This window comes from Pantherophis guttatus, chromosome 5, assembly GCF_059756535.1.
Source record: "Pantherophis guttatus breed Tessera chromosome 5, ASM5975653v1, whole genome shotgun sequence".
In the NCBI taxonomy this organism is placed as follows: Eukaryota; Metazoa; Chordata; class Lepidosauria; order Squamata; family Colubridae; genus Pantherophis; species Pantherophis guttatus.
In genome coordinates, this window is record NC_142067.1 from 32,572,948 (window position 1) to 32,590,322 (window position 17,375).

At 36.9% G+C, this 17,375-nt stretch overlaps 1 protein-coding gene across 9 annotated transcripts in view; it reads left to right on the forward strand.

Annotated features, from left to right (window-relative positions):
• ST3GAL6 (ST3 beta-galactoside alpha-2,3-sialyltransferase 6) overlaps positions 1–17,375 on the forward strand; it is an 80,467-nt gene that overhangs the window by 46,087 nt on the left and 17,005 nt on the right. For all 9 annotated transcript variants that reach the window (XM_087894841.1, XM_034412222.3, XM_087894842.1 and 6 more), the window contains 2 exons: positions 9,685–9,784; positions 13,659–13,718. In XM_087894841.1, the coding sequence (XP_087750967.1) occupies positions 9,685–9,784; positions 13,659–13,718 (160 nt within the window). The remainder of the gene's footprint in view (positions 1–9,684; positions 9,785–13,658; positions 13,719–17,375) is intronic.

The window sequence follows — 17,375 nt, forward strand, 5'->3', positions numbered from 1 at the left end:
AATTTAACTCTCAGCTTTGCTGGCTGGGGAATTCTGAGAGTTGAAGTCCGCCAGGCTTAAAGTTGCCAAGTTTGGAGACTCCAACTCTAAGGTATATCTTTTCTGCTTCAAAATAAACAGCTGTGTAAACCATAGGCAAGAATTCTGTTTATACTATGAAATATATATATATAATATATATGTGAGTGTGTGTGTATGTGTGTGTGTGTACAGTTAATATTTCGGGTTTCTTCCCGTGTAATTGTGAACATATCCCTAAAAGGGTAGAAGCGACGTTTCGACAGAATCTCATCTGCCATCATCAGGTTTATGTGAGGGGTCTTTTGCAGTAAGGTGAGATAATCTGCAGATGAGATTCTGTCGAAACGTCGCTTCTACCCTTTTAGGGATATGTTCACAATTACACGGGAAGAAACCCGAAATATTAATTGTACACACATATATACCCGTGAAAACTTACATATATATATATATAATATATGAATTATAATTATATAATTATAATATGAATTCTGTTTATACTAAAGGTAAAGATAGTCTTTTCTGTAAGTCGTAAATCATTCTTGCCTATGGTTTACACAGCTGTTTATTTTGAAGCAGAAAAGATATGTTAGAGCTGGGGTCTTCAACCTTGGCAACTTTAAGCCTGGCGGACTTCAACTCTCAGAATTCCCCAACCAGCTTTGCTGGCTAGGGAATTCTGGGAGTTGAAGTCCGCTAGGCTTAAAGTTGCCAAGGTTGGAGACCCTTGTGTTAGAGAATATAAAATCTGAGAATATCTACCAGTTGCACAGCCTAGCTAGTTCACACTGGGCCACAAGGCAGGAAGTGAGCGGAGAATTTATCATACTTTGTCTCTTGGCAGATGTTTTTAGTTATGTTTTTAGTGTTTCTTTGAATTGAAATGATGGGGAGAGGGAATTGGCATGCCAGTTCTGAAGTAGTGTAGCTAAAGGGACTCAATCCAAGCTCTTTTCAGAGGAGAGAGCTCTGATCATCTGCCACACTCTGCATTTGGGGGATTTACCATATGAGGAAGTGTGTGTGGAATTTTCCACCTACATTATCATGGTCTTTAGAGCAGGTGTGATCCCTGGGGATGGAGTTCCTGTCTATTGGGTCATATCCCATTCAGACAGCTTTACATTTATGGTAGGATTTTATTGTTGAAACTTTATATTCTGGAACAATCTCAAATAAAATTATGGTATCTTGTTTATGTAAAACATTTATGGGCCAGCCTAAATCAATCAAAGGGATTCTGTGCAAATCATTTATATATCTTATATACACACACAACTAAGAAAAAAATATTACACCCTGTATGATGATGTAAGAATTGTAGCTTTCATTAAAAAGGCAGTTCAGAAAAGCTTGAGCATGTATACACTTGCTTAATAGGCTTAATACAAAAATATTTTTTCTAAAAACATTCCCAAAGTGGTTTGCATAAATTTTAGGATTATTGTTATCATGTGTCTACACATGCAAACCAACAGTACATAAGCTGATATCAAATAAATGTATTACATAACAATCATGCTTCTGTATAGATTAAATTTCATTAAGGTTAATATACTAAAGTAAGGATCTTTATACTAATAACTTAAATGAACTTGGACTCACCAGTGTATATTTAAATATAACTATTGTATTTATGTGAGTACTGAAATATATCAGAATTTATAGTATCATTCACTACATTGATATTAATTCTCTAATCTTACAATTATAGTATATTAAACAATTGAACATAATAAACTTATTCATTTTTCCCTCTTTACATATCTTCTAATAAGAATATAATAATATTAAGCATAATAATCATAATAATCATAATACTAGCAATTATCATATTGTTTACATCTCTATCTTAACATATTTTCTGCTCTTCTTCCTTTTATTTCCAACTTCCATTTTTATTCTCTAACCATTGATAAAATGATTCCCATACCATATAATATTCAGTTTGTTCTTTCTCAATTGCCAGGGTTAATCTGTTCATTTCTGCACATTCTAATATTTTTCTAATCATATTCTCATCAGTAGGGATCTCTTCACTTTTCCAATTTTGTCCAAAAACGATTCTAGCTGTTAATATATGAATAATTAAATATGTGTTCTCTTTACTATAAGTTTCAGGTAAAATCCCGAACACAAATATTTCTGGTTTTAAATCAGTGTGCTGTTTTATCATCTTTTCCAGCCATGTATGTATTTTTGTCCAATATTTTTTTGCTTCTACACATGTCCACCAGGTATCTGGTGACTCTTCCAACATTTAGCTGACTTGCCTTTAAACATCTTTGCCAACCTCGCCGGTGCAAAGTGCCATCTATAAAACATCTTATCCAAATTTTCTTTATATGCAGTTGACATCGTTAATTTGTAATTCCTATCCCATAGTTTCTGCCATGTGTCTAATTCTATTGTATGACCAAAATTTTTTGCCCATGCTATCATTGTCTCCTTCACTTCTTCGTCTTCCAGTTTTATGTCCAATAAGTAACTGTACAATTTCTTTATCAATCTTTCTTGTGTTCCTGTTAATATCTTATCTAATTCTGTTAATTCTTTATAGAAACCATATAATTTAACATCTTTCTCATACATAGAATGTATCTGCACTTGTGAATGCCATGCCATACCAATTCCTTTATCACTCAGTTCTTGTTTAGTTTTGTGTTCCCCTTTTCATTCAGAATATCATTATATCTAACAATGTTAATAACATTTGGGTGAATCAGTGCTGAAAGCCAAACTGGTATGCTCAAATAATGTTGCTCTTTAATTTTCTATCATTAATGCATTTCTTATATAATGTCTTTGAAAGTAATCATGTAGCTTGTTTTTCCCATACCACAAGAAAGCATGCTAATCCAGTTGCAAGTCATATCCTTGCAATTCTTGCTTTTTTCCCCTCGCCAAATATATTTTAATATTATTTTGTTAAGTTCCTCAAAGTATTTTTTCCCCAATTTTATCGGAATTGTTTGAAATAAATACAATAATCTCGGCAATATATTCATTTTGATTGTAGCTATTCTTCCTATCAATGATAATTGCAGAGTTTTCCATTTTTCCAAAACTGTTTTAATTTGTTGCAACAATTTATAATAATTATCTTTCTTAATTGTTACATATCTTGCTGTCAGCTGAATCCCTAACTATTTTACTTTCTTAGTAATCTGAATATCTATTCTCTTCATTAACTATTTTTTCTGTTTATCTGTAAGATTTTTCACTAAGATCTTAGTTTTCTCTTTATTTATTTTCAGACCTGCCACTTCACCATATTCTTCTATTCTTTTTATTTATTTAGGCCCTGTTTCTTGTGGCTCTTCCAAGATAAAACAAACGCCTATAGTTTATACTTTTCCTTTTTTATTTCCATGCCTTTTATTTCTGTATCTTGTCTAATATTTCTATTTAATACTTCCAATGTCAATACAAATAATAGAGGAGACAAAGGGCATCCTTGTCTTGTGCCTTTCTTAATGCTAACCTTCTCAGTCATATCTCCATTTGCCATCACCTTTGCAGTTTGTTTATAATATATCTCCTTAATCATGTTAATAAATCTCTCCCCAAAGTCCATATCTTTTAGTTGTGCCAGCATAAATTGCCAGTTCACATTATCAAATGCTTTCTATGCATCTAGGAAGATCAACATTTGCTACTCTAGTAAGGCTTTCTTCATTGCAATGCTGCGGTATGTGAATTTTTCTGTAGGTAATTATCTACAGAATGGAATTTTCATCTGGCATGTCTGAAAAACATTTTTTTAGATCTGATTTACATGTTTACAAACACCAAATTGTACATTGAAGTATATTTTTGGGGGGTGACCAATAAATAATGCCTTTTACTTTTGACATAATGTGCTTTAGCTAAAAGCAACTGGATATCCTAGGAGGCCAGGAATTCAGGTTCAACTCTACTTCTAGCTTGACAGTTTTGGCTGGAATTGTTGGATGGAAGTGTCAATACTACACTGAAATTTCGTTGGCTGTTTCCTGGCTGGTTTATAGTGACAAAACATATAGGTAGTGTTCTACCTATGCCATGTCACTTAGCGACTGATGGACTTCCCCCCCCCCTCCAAAGGTATCACCCAGTTCTGAAGTTCATAAACTCCCATGGTCACATGATCATATTTCATGGGCTTAGCAAACGGCCTGCACTTACAGCCATTTGCAGCAACCTGTAATTTATCACATGACTATAATTTATGTTGTTTTTGCTGAGAACTGATATTTGCTTCTAGTTTTCACCAAAAATGTCCCACACAGCAAACAATGGGTTTGCTTAATAACTATGACTTCATTTAATGACTGGATTCAATTAACATTTATGGTGATTCACTTGATGACTACTGAAAAAGCTGTAAAATTGGACAGATTCCATTACAGTTCTAAGTCGAGGACTATCTGTATTCACATTAAGAATAGCAGCACCTAGCATCCATATCTGCTGATGAGGCAAGCCACCTTCCTCTGATTTTCTTCCTATTAGCCATTTTTCAAGCAGCCCTAAAGGGACACTAAATACATTATTAGTATTTTTCTTTCAAAATTGTAATACAAGTTTGTTTCCTCCAAATATTTGGAGGAAACAAATATTGAGGTAAGAAAGAAAAATAGATTTCTGTGAGTGAAATAGCTTTAGTATCCCCATGCTTGCAACTTAAGCTATTTCTTTGCCTTTAATCAGGTCTTGTTTTCTGTTCTTCCATAATCATTAATTGCTGGATAAATAAATACACATATTCAAACAAAATACAAAAAGCTATTCTGTTCCTGGCTATTCCCTAAAAATCCTTTGGATTTCATCCTTGATCCTTCTTTATAGAATTTGAGGCTGTCTCTATCCATTCATCCAAAACCATCTAACAAACCAGATCAAACACGCAGAAACTTGCTGAGTTCATCTTAGGAATCAAAAGAAAGACGCTGTGGTTTGCCTCTACTGAAATCACAAACTGTGTCTGTGCTGTATAGATAAACGGGCAGCATTCTTTGTTTTACTCCATGCACAAAGATATTTTAGAAATATTTTTCTAAAAGAAATCACTGGCTATGAGCATCAACCCTGAATGTCCAGTTTACACTGATAAATGGAAGCAAATGTCAGCAATTTGACTGAGTAAATAATTGCTTTGCATAAAGTATCATGTTTGACAAAGAATTCTGCCCACCCACTTGCGTTGCTTGTGTGTCTATGAATTTAACTTCATAATTGCAGTATAAAGGTTCTATCGAGAAGTGAAATCTGAACCGGTTTACTACCGGTTCGCTGGCTGTGCATGCGTGCATGCACAGTGCGCACCACGCACACCAAAAGGAGGCATGAGGGTAAGTAGAATATCGTGCGGGAGGAGGGGCACTGATCAGCTGTGCCGTACAATTTTTTTTTTTACTTTTAAAAGCATTTTTTTTACAACCTAAATAGGTTGTAAAAAAAAATGCTTTTAAAAGGGGGAAAAAGGCTCTGATAATTGCGCAGCTTAGCTGGGATCTTCAGAGCTTTTTTTTTTAACCTTTTAAAAGCATTTTTTAAAACAAGCGGCAAGCAGGCGAATGGGCGATTGGGTGGGCATTGGGGGGGGGGGCAGGGATTTTTGCTACTGGTTCTCCGAACCACCTGCTGCCATTGCTACCGGATTGGCTGATACAGTCCAAACCGGGAGCATTTCACCCCTGGTTCTATCTGACTGGTAAATTATAGGTGGGAGTAAAAATCCCAGGCTTTGACTTCCTTTTAATAATTTAAAAGGTTTACTAGTGGATTGAGGTTCCTCACCTGGACTCAGGAACAGGTAATCTTCTTTACAGGTCATATTCAAATTCTAAAATGAAGAAGGTTGAACATATTGAAACTTAATCTCAGGCAAACTGGAAGATAGTCAGGAAAGTCAAATTGGTTGGAAGCATTTGAATAGTTCTGGACAAAGGTTTTTTTTTTTTTGAACACTAAATTCAGAGCTTACATTTTTCTCATAGAATTTGTGCTGTCTGTTAAAGTAGATGGCAGTGGTGGCTGCTGCTAAAAAGTGTTTTTGCCAGTTTAGATTAATAAACTCGATGTTATACTTTTATGGTTTGGCAATCTTTGTCTCAGTTGCACATGTTCTGGTACATCAAGGCATTTGTAACACGATTTATTGAGCTATCTAAAAATAATTTGGTACCTTCTGGTAGAGTAGAATGCATCTGATTAAAAGTTGTGCCTGGACCATTCTGTAGTATTTCAGTCCTGTAATGGCTACGTTACCTGCCTGTTCTCTTCCAATCTTTAAGAAAATACTTGTGCTGACCTTTAAAAGAGATGGCTACACCTAAATGAGTTTGTTCAGGAGGTGGGAATGTTGACTGTTTCTGAACCCACTAATGCAGAGATGGGAAAATATGGCCCCTTTATGACCTGTGGACTTCGACTCCCAGAATTCCTGAGCCAGGAATCGAAGTCCAAGTTGAAGTCCACAGGTTGTAAAAGGGTCACATTTGCCCACCCCTGCACTAATGCTTTGATTGGGAGAAAAGGCGGAGTTCCCAGATCTTGAAAGAGCTTTTTGATGAAGGGGGGGGAGGGGCGATTTGTTGTCATTATCTCACTCCTGCATAAACACTACATGGTCATCTTTTGTTTCTAAAATAATTAGTGACCCCATACTAATTGGTAATTTGATGTATTCCTGTTGTTCCTTTAAAGACTACCAAAACTATAAATGTTTTATTAATCAAATTTAATAATGAAATTTATATAGCCAGCTATCTAACCAAATGTGAGATTATATTGTATATGTACTTATAAAATATAATGCATAACATTATTTTGGTGTGGTTATTTTGGGAAGACTTTTATTCTTAAAATGTGGAATAAAAGCATTTTAAATAAATAAATCAGTCCAGGATTAAGAAATAACTTCAGCAATCATGGGAAATGGAAATTGTGCTGCTTTTAAACATAAAAACAATTGTGGTGGGGTATTGATGCCTACTTTATAAAGATGCCAAAAGTGTTTTCAGATAGACTTTTTAATGTTCAATATTATGCAATATTAATTGCAGCAAATTGATAGGGTATCCATATATTGTCATTATTTTACGAGTTGAAATTCCACACACTGGATAATATTAAAGTAAGATCTGGGTATCACAGAATAATTTCCCCCAATGGGGTACTAGTTCAGTTTTAATGAGAATCTTCACAGCACTTTTTCTGTTCCTATCTCAAAACACCCCAGTGATTGCAAGCAGGTATATGAGAGTGCTACATACTTCTGATTTTACCTTTTAAAATGTTTTTGCAAAACACTGGAATTCAGGAATTTCAGACATCCAGTTTAGAAATTAGTTCAACACTTCTGTTTTCCAAAATGAATGCTTTCAAAGAAAAAAGTTATACCAGTATGCTCTTAGATTTTATTTATTATCCAATTTATATGACTGCCCATCTCAGAAAAGTGACGTTGGACAATTAATTGGCAATTGGCAGGTATTTTAAGCTATTATCAACCTACTTAGAATATAATGTTGAAATACTGTTTTACCATAGCTCAACTTATAAGTGGCTATTAAATAATACCAACTTCATCCAGTATTAGTAAGCTTTAGAATGCTGATAGGTTTCTTTCATGGCTGTTAAACACAAGAAAACTGATATTGCGATTTTGACTCAAATTCCATAGCTGAGATGTGAACAAAACTAAAAAAAATGCAGACTCGGCTATACAAAAACCCTGCATGCTTATGCACAATTATTGCTATATTCTGGAGCCTGATGAACATGGTGTCAATGGAAGGGAAAAGAGGTTGTATATCATGTGTGTTGAATATCTGGGTCAGATTTTACTTATTATATGTGAATTGGCTGCAACAGTTAACAAAAAAATGAAACACATGAATGGTAACGTGCTGATAGACAAACGGACAGGGAGTGGTGCAATGCAAAAGAAGATTTAGGCCTAGACACAGCGCAACAATCTATGGAGGTGTGTATTCAGTTTGCCCATCCAACTGGTAAAAGTGATAATATTACATGTAGTTGGGTTGTTTGAGATACAGAAAGAGCAATATTAGCATTTTCTTTTCTGTTTTTTTTTAGCTAATTAATGCCTTTGACACATTCTAGTACCTTTACAGTACTACAGTTTCCTTCCCATTTTAGGAAGTTTGTACTCTTTTACCCCCATCCCCTCACGCCTGAAGCAAAATAAAACAAAAAAACCTGTTCCCTTTTAGCCTCTGCTTCCACTTTAGTTACTACCTCCTTTTATTTGGACATTTGTGTACTGATCGTATCTTGTGTTTCTTTCTTTCTATTGCCAGTTTCTAGGATAAGCTGTTCTGCTTTTAATCCTCTTAGTCTATTCTAGCATTCTCAGTCCTCATACCAGTGCCTTTCCATTAAATAGTGAAATTCATTCAAATCTTGATTGGGATAAGGGTAGTATCTGCAGATGGTTGTCAGTTCTGTAGTTAGTCATTCTTGTAGTTGATTTTCCCCCCCTCTCTTTTTCCTGCTCCTTCAAATGGAAACCCCCACCCCCAAATTTTCTCAGTATTTTTAGTTTATTGCAGTATGAGCATCAATAACTACACAACTTTTCTGTTCATTTTCTGTTATCTGAGACACAACTGTACAAATGTTTTATTAAATGAGACATGTTATATTGCACATGCTAGTTAAATTAATATTTCTGTTTCATTACTTATCCAAGAACATTTCATATTGTTTCTTTATAGAGTGGAGATCCACCTATGGCAATACAAATGTAATATACTATCCCTCATTAAGTTCTTTGTATAGATAGTCCTCAGTTAATGACCGAGGCCATTGCTATGTGTTGTGGTTGTAAAACTTAAGATGGCAGATCTGACAATTCTGGTTGTACTCATTACCAACTCATGGCAATCAAATGATCACAGAATGTACCAACCATTGGAACTGTTATAAATCTTTCCTGTGGTTTCAGTATAATTAAAATAGAAAATAACCCCATTCCCAAGTGTCATAGGTCACGTTGGCCAAGTGGGTTAATTGGGGGGCTCTCCAGGCACACCTTCCCCAACCTTATTCATTGCCAGTAGAGATGACCTTGGTTCTCACGAGAAAGTTCTCTGTTGTGTCTGGTAAGGCATTCCAACCTCCTTTCCCCTTTTCCCCTATGTGTGGCAACTGAGGAACAGAAAAATGGCTGCTGCCAGGTTCGGTTCGAAGTTGACAAATATTTTGCATGCACATATTTATTGAACCCTTATAAGAATGCATCAAAAAGAGGATTATGTTGTATATCTTTGGGAAAAGAATGAGTTAATTTTCTCTTAGCAAAATACAAAGTTTGAAACTTGACAAAATACAGAAGATCAGCAGTGTGTTCAGGGTCATATCCCCCTACCCCCCCCCCCCGTGAGAAAATGCATTTTTAAAAAAATGTTTGATTTAAACTCTCCTGAGTAAGTATAACTAATGGCACAGCATAGTAATAATCAGAGAGTTAATAAATACCATTATATATAGAAGCCCTATAGAAATAGAGGCCATTTGCTTATGCTTTAAAGTCTGATAAAGGAATTAATCACCCAATAGATAACTAGTGAATAGTATAAACTCTGTTCTACTGTACACATGCCCACAATTAACTTTTAGAGATAAAAGCCTCATTTAATATTTGTGTTTCAGGTATGCTGGTCATGAAACAGATCTTATTAATGATTGTCCTGGGTGCTGGAGTGATGTATGCTGTATTACATAGCAACGTGTGGAAGACCAACGGCTTGGGGTAATGGCAATATGTTCTTAGAAAAGCCATCTTTTCCTTTGTCCTGATTATACATGTGGCTAAGCTATGTGAAAGGCTTCTGCAATCCCTGTGATATTCAGGAGCTAGAAACTAGTTTGCTTTAGAAAACAAAGCTGTTGAAAGGATAGGACAAAAATGAAATGCAGCAGTGCAGAATTACTAAATGGCAAGGCTACGCAGGTCAAGAAGGAGACATGGAACAACTGATTGGTTCAAAATAAGGAACAGAGTAGTCAAGGTGATATATTTCCACCCTACTTAGTTAACTTATGTGCAAAGTACATCATACAAAATGCTGTGCTGGAAACACAAGATGGAATTAAGATTGCTGGTAGAAATAACAATTACCTCAAGACGTGCAGATGATACCACTTTAATGGCAGAAAGTGAAGAGGAACTAAAAACCCTCTTGATGATGGTAAAAAAGAGTGGGCTTGAAACTAACTAAACATTAAAAAAACTAAAATCATGGCATCTGGTTCCATCACTTCCTAGTAAATAGAAAGGGAAGAAATAGAAGCAGTAACAGATTGTATTTTCTTGGACTCCAAGATCAGTGCAGATGGCAATTTGCAGCCATGAAATTAAAAGATGCTTGCTCCTTGGGAGAAAAGCTATGGCAGATCTAGACAGCATATTAAAAAGCAGAGACCACTTTGCTGACAAACAGCAACTCTGGTTTCATTCCCTCACATTTCCTTTAAGTTTGTTTATCAGCTGCTAGATAGTACCAACTCAGAGATTTCCCCCCTTCTTTCAGGTGCCTGATTTTCACAGGAACACCTTTTAGAGATGAATGACACTTTATTCAGCATCAGTGAATAGTTTGACAGTGTTGAGGGAATTATTTGTTTAGCAGAGTGATGGTTTTCAGGAAAAAAATGTTCTTGTGTCTAGTTATTTTGGTGTGCAGTGCTCTATAGAGTCTGTTCTGTCCCCTGCCACGAGTGGCCTTGCAGAAGCTCAAATAGCACGGCAGTAACAGACGCAGGCTAGAGAGATTGAAGCTGGCCCTTTAATAAACAGTTCTCTTTCAAAAGTATATCAGTTCAGTAGTTACCAGCAATGTTCCAAAGGTATATCAGTTCAGTAATTATCGGGCAATGTTCCAGAGGTCTTGGCAGACGGCCAGCAAGCTAATGCAGAAATGCAGATTCCTTTTCAAAACTCAAAACTAGCAGTTCTAAATTCCACTGCATCCAAAATGCCAACGAATTGTTCACCACGCCTTTCCGGCCCAGCCACATCCCTTTTATACTTTGTAGGGTGTGGCTCTACGTCTCCTGACCACACCTCTTGGGACGTGGCAATAGCTGTTCTCTACGACGTCTCCTATGTCTCTCTCTTGCATCCAATAGGGGCTCCCTCTCCTCGTTACCGGCCTCTGTTTCCTCCTCAATTTGACTGAGGTCCAGAGGCACGTCAGCAACTGTCAGTTCTTGCTGACTCACCAATGAAGACGGCCCCTCCGGCACATAGCTCTTGCCAGCTTCCTCCATATCATCCTCCGACTCAGCGTGCGAAGATAAACCAGCCCCCGGGGCTGGAGTCACAACAGAGTTGTTTTGAGGGTAGGAGTTGAAACAGTTTATGTCCAGGATGCGAGGGATCTGTAAATATTTTCACAGTCCTCTTTTTGACTCGTGCAGTATACAGGTCCTCAATGGAAGGCAGGTCGGTAGTTGTTTTTTCTGCAGTTCTAATTATCCTCTGAAGTCTGTGTCTGTCTTGTTGGGTTGCAGAACCAAACCAGACAGTTATAGAGGTGCAGATGACAGACTCAGTAATTCCTCTGTAGAACTGGATCAGCAGCTCCTTGGGCAGTTTGAGCTTCTTGAACTATTTGGATATCAGAGGAAATGGTGTTCCATAGGTGAAGCACTGTGACATGGGTCTCACCAAGTGTTCTGCCAGATCTTATGGGACCAACAGAGGCAGTTGGAAACGGGAATGTCCATAAATAACCCAGTCTTGTGCTTGGAAGTATTTTATAGGTAATAACCAGTCCCTTGAATTATACCCAAAAGCCTTTTGAGAAAGGGTGTATCTCCCAAAGTAGTTGTGCTACATGGCCTTACTGAACTGCCCCCAGTGTATAAGATGGATTTGTGCAAAACTGCATTTGTTACAGTCAAGTTATTCCCTGGTAACCATGAGATACTCTGGCACTGCCCCCTGCAGTGGGACCTATTAAATCTGTCAACCCTTGTTAATTTATGGTCCCAGATGTGTTCCAGAGGGAGCTGGGGTTTTTTCCAGGTGGTCTGCTGTATGGTCCAAAATAAAGTTTGGCCTTGGTCATCTCTTGGAATGAGAGGGTGCCAAGGCTTTGAACTGGATTGCACCCTGCAACCTCTTTCCTCCTATGGCTCTCATCACTGTTCATGGTTTATGAAATAGTTGAGGCAGAGGAAATGGGAGAAGAACTGTCTAGAGTGTCACTGGATATCAGTGAAAGATGAACTCAATTGAACATGGGTTAGAGCTGCCTTGGTCTTGTCAGGGCAGTACTTCTTCACCCATATTGTGTTTGCAGATAGCTGTCTGATAGCTCTGTTTAACCTAAGCCCTCTTGGGTTTTTGCAAGGCATCTATCAGACAAAATCACATGGATTCTTTCCCAGGTAGATGTCAGTCTTGGTGTAGGTCCTATGGAGATGCCTTGGCCATAGACTTCCATGTTATCTGGAAATGGTTTGAACTTGTTGGGCCAAAGGAGGTGGACAGGTACCTTATAATTGTGAGCTTGGCCCCTTGCTCATTAGATCCATGTTCCTCTTGACTAGCTAAGGATGCCCAGGAAGTGACATGTAGTTGAATTCTGGTGGTGGCAAATTCTTCCTTTAGAGAAGGGATTGTTTGTCTATCTCTTAAACAGATGTTGGTTTGTCCCCTCTGCAAGAAGCCATTGCTAGACAATCTTCATACAACATCCAACCTCCCTTTCTTAGGGAAGTTGGTAGAAAAATGGTTGCACAACAGCTTCAGCAGTTCATGAATGACGCTGCCTAGGATCTCTCCCTTCCCCAGGTTTCAGAGGAGCATTTTAAGGCCAACTTTCATACCTCACCGTATAGAAAGCACTCTGAATGTTAGGATATAGTGGTGAATCCATGACTTTATGTATTTTTCCTTGGTCCTATCTGATGATGTTGAGACTTTTAAATTATTCTTTATGAGTGACTTCATTTTTACTTGAGGGATTTTTTTGTCATTAGCCACTTGGGACCTCCAGGAATGAGTAGCAGGCAAGTATAGTAAATAAACATTTACTAATTGCATTTTTTGAGTCTTCTAGGACCATTGGATTATGTGGTTATAAATAAATACTTTTAAATAAAAACACTAGGGGTATTGGAATAGAGGCCGCATCGTTATCTATCAGAGATGCTCTAGCAAGGAGGTTGGAATAGATAAGGGGTGTCAAACTAGCAACCCACGGGCCAGATGTATCACGTGCAGCCACGCCCACCCCAGCTCCGCAAAGGCAAGAAAACATTGTGATACATCATGTAACGTGATTGAGTTTGACACCCAGGGAATAAATAATTTCTAAAATCCTTTTCAACTTGATGATGATTAATTCTAAGTATAATTTTTTCCTACTGACAAACAATACTACTTATTTCTCTCCAAGTATATCTGGCAATGATCATAAATCATTGCTAAATCTACTTGGAAAGAAATAGGTAGTATTGTTTGTATCTGGCAATTTGCTCTTTAGATTTTTACCAATGGAATTACCTATTTCTAAAAAGCATTAGAAGGTTTAACTAACAAATTTTATATAAATAAAATGGAATCTTCACCTTCTGTCAATCTATTTTAATACAGTCTCTCCTTCCTTTTTTAGATTGTCCTCTTTCAACAGAAAACATTGCAATTTCAAAATCAATGTTTCCAGTTTCATAAAGTGAGTAAGAAAAGAAAGTGATGGAAATGATTATCTAGGTTAGTGATAGGGTTACATTCCCCTGAAGGAATGAGCTCAGCACTGTCCACATTGATGTAAGGTACCAACCATGACCCTTATTGAGTCAAGAGAGAACTTAGATTCAATTGCCTACTAATCAAGATTTTATCCAAAGGCACAACAACTAAAAACTCTAGAGCAGGGGACTCCAAACTTGACAACTTCAAGTCTTGTGGACTTCAACTCCCAGAATTCCCCAGCCAGCATGATTGAAGACGTTTGGAGACCCCTGCTCTAGAGTATAGATTACTATAATCTGGAAAAGTTGATGCACCAATATCAATTGAACTATGCCATATCTGAACCAATATAATATTGACTCAGAACATTCCAAGTCCATTTTCTTCAGAAATAGCTACAAGAATCTCTTTTGTCATTAGAAACAAGGTTTGAATATGTAACTGCTAGGTTTGACTTCTGACTTTTACTAGTATAAATGTCTTTACATCCGCAAATTTTTCTCACCTGTAGGAGTGCGCTTTTAGTTTATTTTTGTAATGGATAACTTTGTTCCTGCATTTCTAAAATGTAAATTGTTGACTTGTATGTATGAATACTGTTCATGCTTCCATTCTTCCTTAATAATCTTCTCAGGTGATGCTGTCCTAAAGGAATGCATGGTTTCACTTGTGAAAAATAGTAGCATTTTAAAGCCATGTGCTGCCAGCATAGCTAGCTATAGGAACTTGCTATTTATATCAGAATGAATGAAACCAGCATTGAGCTCCACACAGCAAGCTTTGTTCCTTTCATACATATGTGTTGTGTAAGGATGTATATACAGAAGGGATGGGATTTATGTCACAATTCTATTTTTAGCATTCTGCCCATCTTGCCTCCCCCCAAATGCCAGTGGCTATTACGAAACAATTTTTATATGCCCACAGAGTTGTTATATGGTGCAAGTTCAGCTTAGTTTCATGGAAGTTATTTTCTATAATGAATAACATAGGAAGTATTCTCCTAGACAAGCTATACTAGATCTAGTACAGTGATGGCAACCTATGACACGTGTCAAAGGTGACACTCCATGACATTTTGGGTGATATGCCAGTATTCACCAACACTCAATAACTTTCCTCAAGAGTTCTATCTATTTCTAAATAGATGCCTCATTCTCACACAACTTTTGGAGGCTGTGAGGATTACATGAGAATGGGATGTGTTCTCATGCAGTCTCCGGAGCTGAATGGGCCAAACTTTTGCATGGTTTTTAGAGACTGCAGAAGAGCAGTCTCTAAAGCCATTTCAAAAATAAAGACCTCATGTGACCTGCAACTGCCTTGAGTAACCTGCAGAATTGTGTGAACACTAGTTGAAGGAAAGTAGCACATGGCAGATTTTGAGGATGACACACATTGGATTATAATTTTTTAAAAAATGAATGAACAGAGAGAGAGGGACAGAGAGAATGGACCAAGGGTGAAATGCTCCCGGTTCGGACCGGATCACCCGATCCGGTAGCAATGGCGGCAGGTGGTTCGGAGAACCGGTAGCAAAAATCCCTGTGCCCCCCCACCCCATGCTCAGCTGAGTCGCACGATCATCAGAGGCTTCCCCCCCCCACTTTTAAAAGCATTTTTTCTACAACCTTCCAACGAAAAAATGCTTTTAAAAGTAAAAAAAAAAAGACTGATGATCGTGCGGCTCAGCTGGGATCCTCAGAGGCTTTTCAAAGCATTTTTTTCTGCAACCTCTTGGCTGAAGAGGTGGTAAAAAAAAATGCTTTGAAAAGTCTCTGACGATCCCAGCTGAGTTGCCTGATTGGCAGAGAGGTATTTTTTAAAATGCTTCTCTGACAATCCCAGCTAAGTTGCCTGATCGGCAGAGGCTTTTCAAAGCATTAGAAAAAATGCTTTGAAAAGTTAAAAAAACAACAACATTACCACCCCCAACAAGCCACGCCCACAGAACCGGTAGTAACACATTTTACATTTCACCGCTGGAATGGACCATCTATTTAGAAATTTCAAATATGGGTTCCTTGCAACTAATAAACACAAATAAGCAGTGACAAAAAAAAATCTGATTTAACCACTTTAGGTGTGTGTATGGTGTGCACATTAAAAGGTCTGATGAAATTTCTATGAATTTACAAACTGAATTTTGCAGAATAAAAATGCCCTAACACTGAAGGGCTAACACTGGCAATTGCATATATTTGGTCAACTCCTTAAATAGTTAAAGAAGCCAGACATGACCAGATATAGCCTTAATTCTACCCCTTAACCCCAAATCTTTGTGCATATTGTTTTGTCATGGACATATCATAACATATTGTTACACCTGCTTGTTGCAAATATAAGGGGTATTGAAATAAGGTATAATCTTTAAAAAAAAAGTTTAACTTCTTTAAACTTAATCTTTAAAAAATAAAATACATGTTCACAATTTTAGCATTATTTTCATTGAATATATTTATCCTTAAGTAGTAGTTATTTACTTCACATATATTGAAGCCTTCATGGACTTCTTACCCTATTACTTTGCAGCAGTTAGGAAACTGTTTGAAAAATGCTTACTACATAGGTGTTTCCTATTCTGAAAAAACAATTTTTAAAATTTTTGGGAAGTCACCAACTTCCCAAACAATAAAATGACATCGTTAATTGATATAACAACAATGTTCTAAAAGTCCATCTTCAGTTTACAGAAATAAAGCTATTTCATAGTTGTACCCAACACATAACAGCCAGTTTGGTGTAGTAGTTAAGGAACAGATCGGGAAACTCTGTTCTAGTTCCACATTAGTCATGAATGTAACCTGGGAAGTCACTCTCAATTCTAGGAAAAAGACTGTCGCAAATCATTTGCCATTGCTTTCTTGGTAATCTTGTCAAGATAACCGCAGAGACTATTCTAGGCAGTCATAATTAATCAACCCTGATTAAAAAGTGTGCACAGATGTATATATACATTATCTGAGGGCCAGAAATAAAATACCTGGTCTGATTAGATTATTATAAATATATTTCACATTGTACATCTGAACATGTGGACAAACTGCTTACAGGTGCAGGGCATTTCATTTGCTTCATTCATTCATTCATTTATTTATTTATTTTATTTGATTTCTATACCGCCCTACTCCCGAAGGACTCAGGGCGGTGCACAGCCAAACAATAAAACACATACATACAAAATTTAAAAGTAGAATAAAATCAAATTAAATAATTTTGGCCCCAACAAATTTAAAACCCAAACTTTTTAAAACCAATTTTAAAATTGAATGTATAAAATACTAAAAGATATTTAAAAATTAAAAATCTTTTATAAAAGAGGGAGAAAATTAGGCCAGGCCCGCCTGGTGAAATAGTAAGGTCTTTAAAGCGCGGTGGAATGTGCGCAGATCCGGGATCCTCCGTATCTCTGGGGGGGATGAATCCGTTTGTCTTGAAAGTTGAAATAATGAATTCCTAATTTGTCTAATTGACCAGAATAAGTATTACCCAGGACCTAGTGTACTATGTTAGAGCAAATTCTTAGAGCAGGCAGTATCTTCTCCTTACAATGCTATTTCAAAGGAGATTGTTTATTTGAATCCATTCCATAATTCATGCCTGGTTTGGTGACAAAAATAGTTCTTGTCAGTGATAT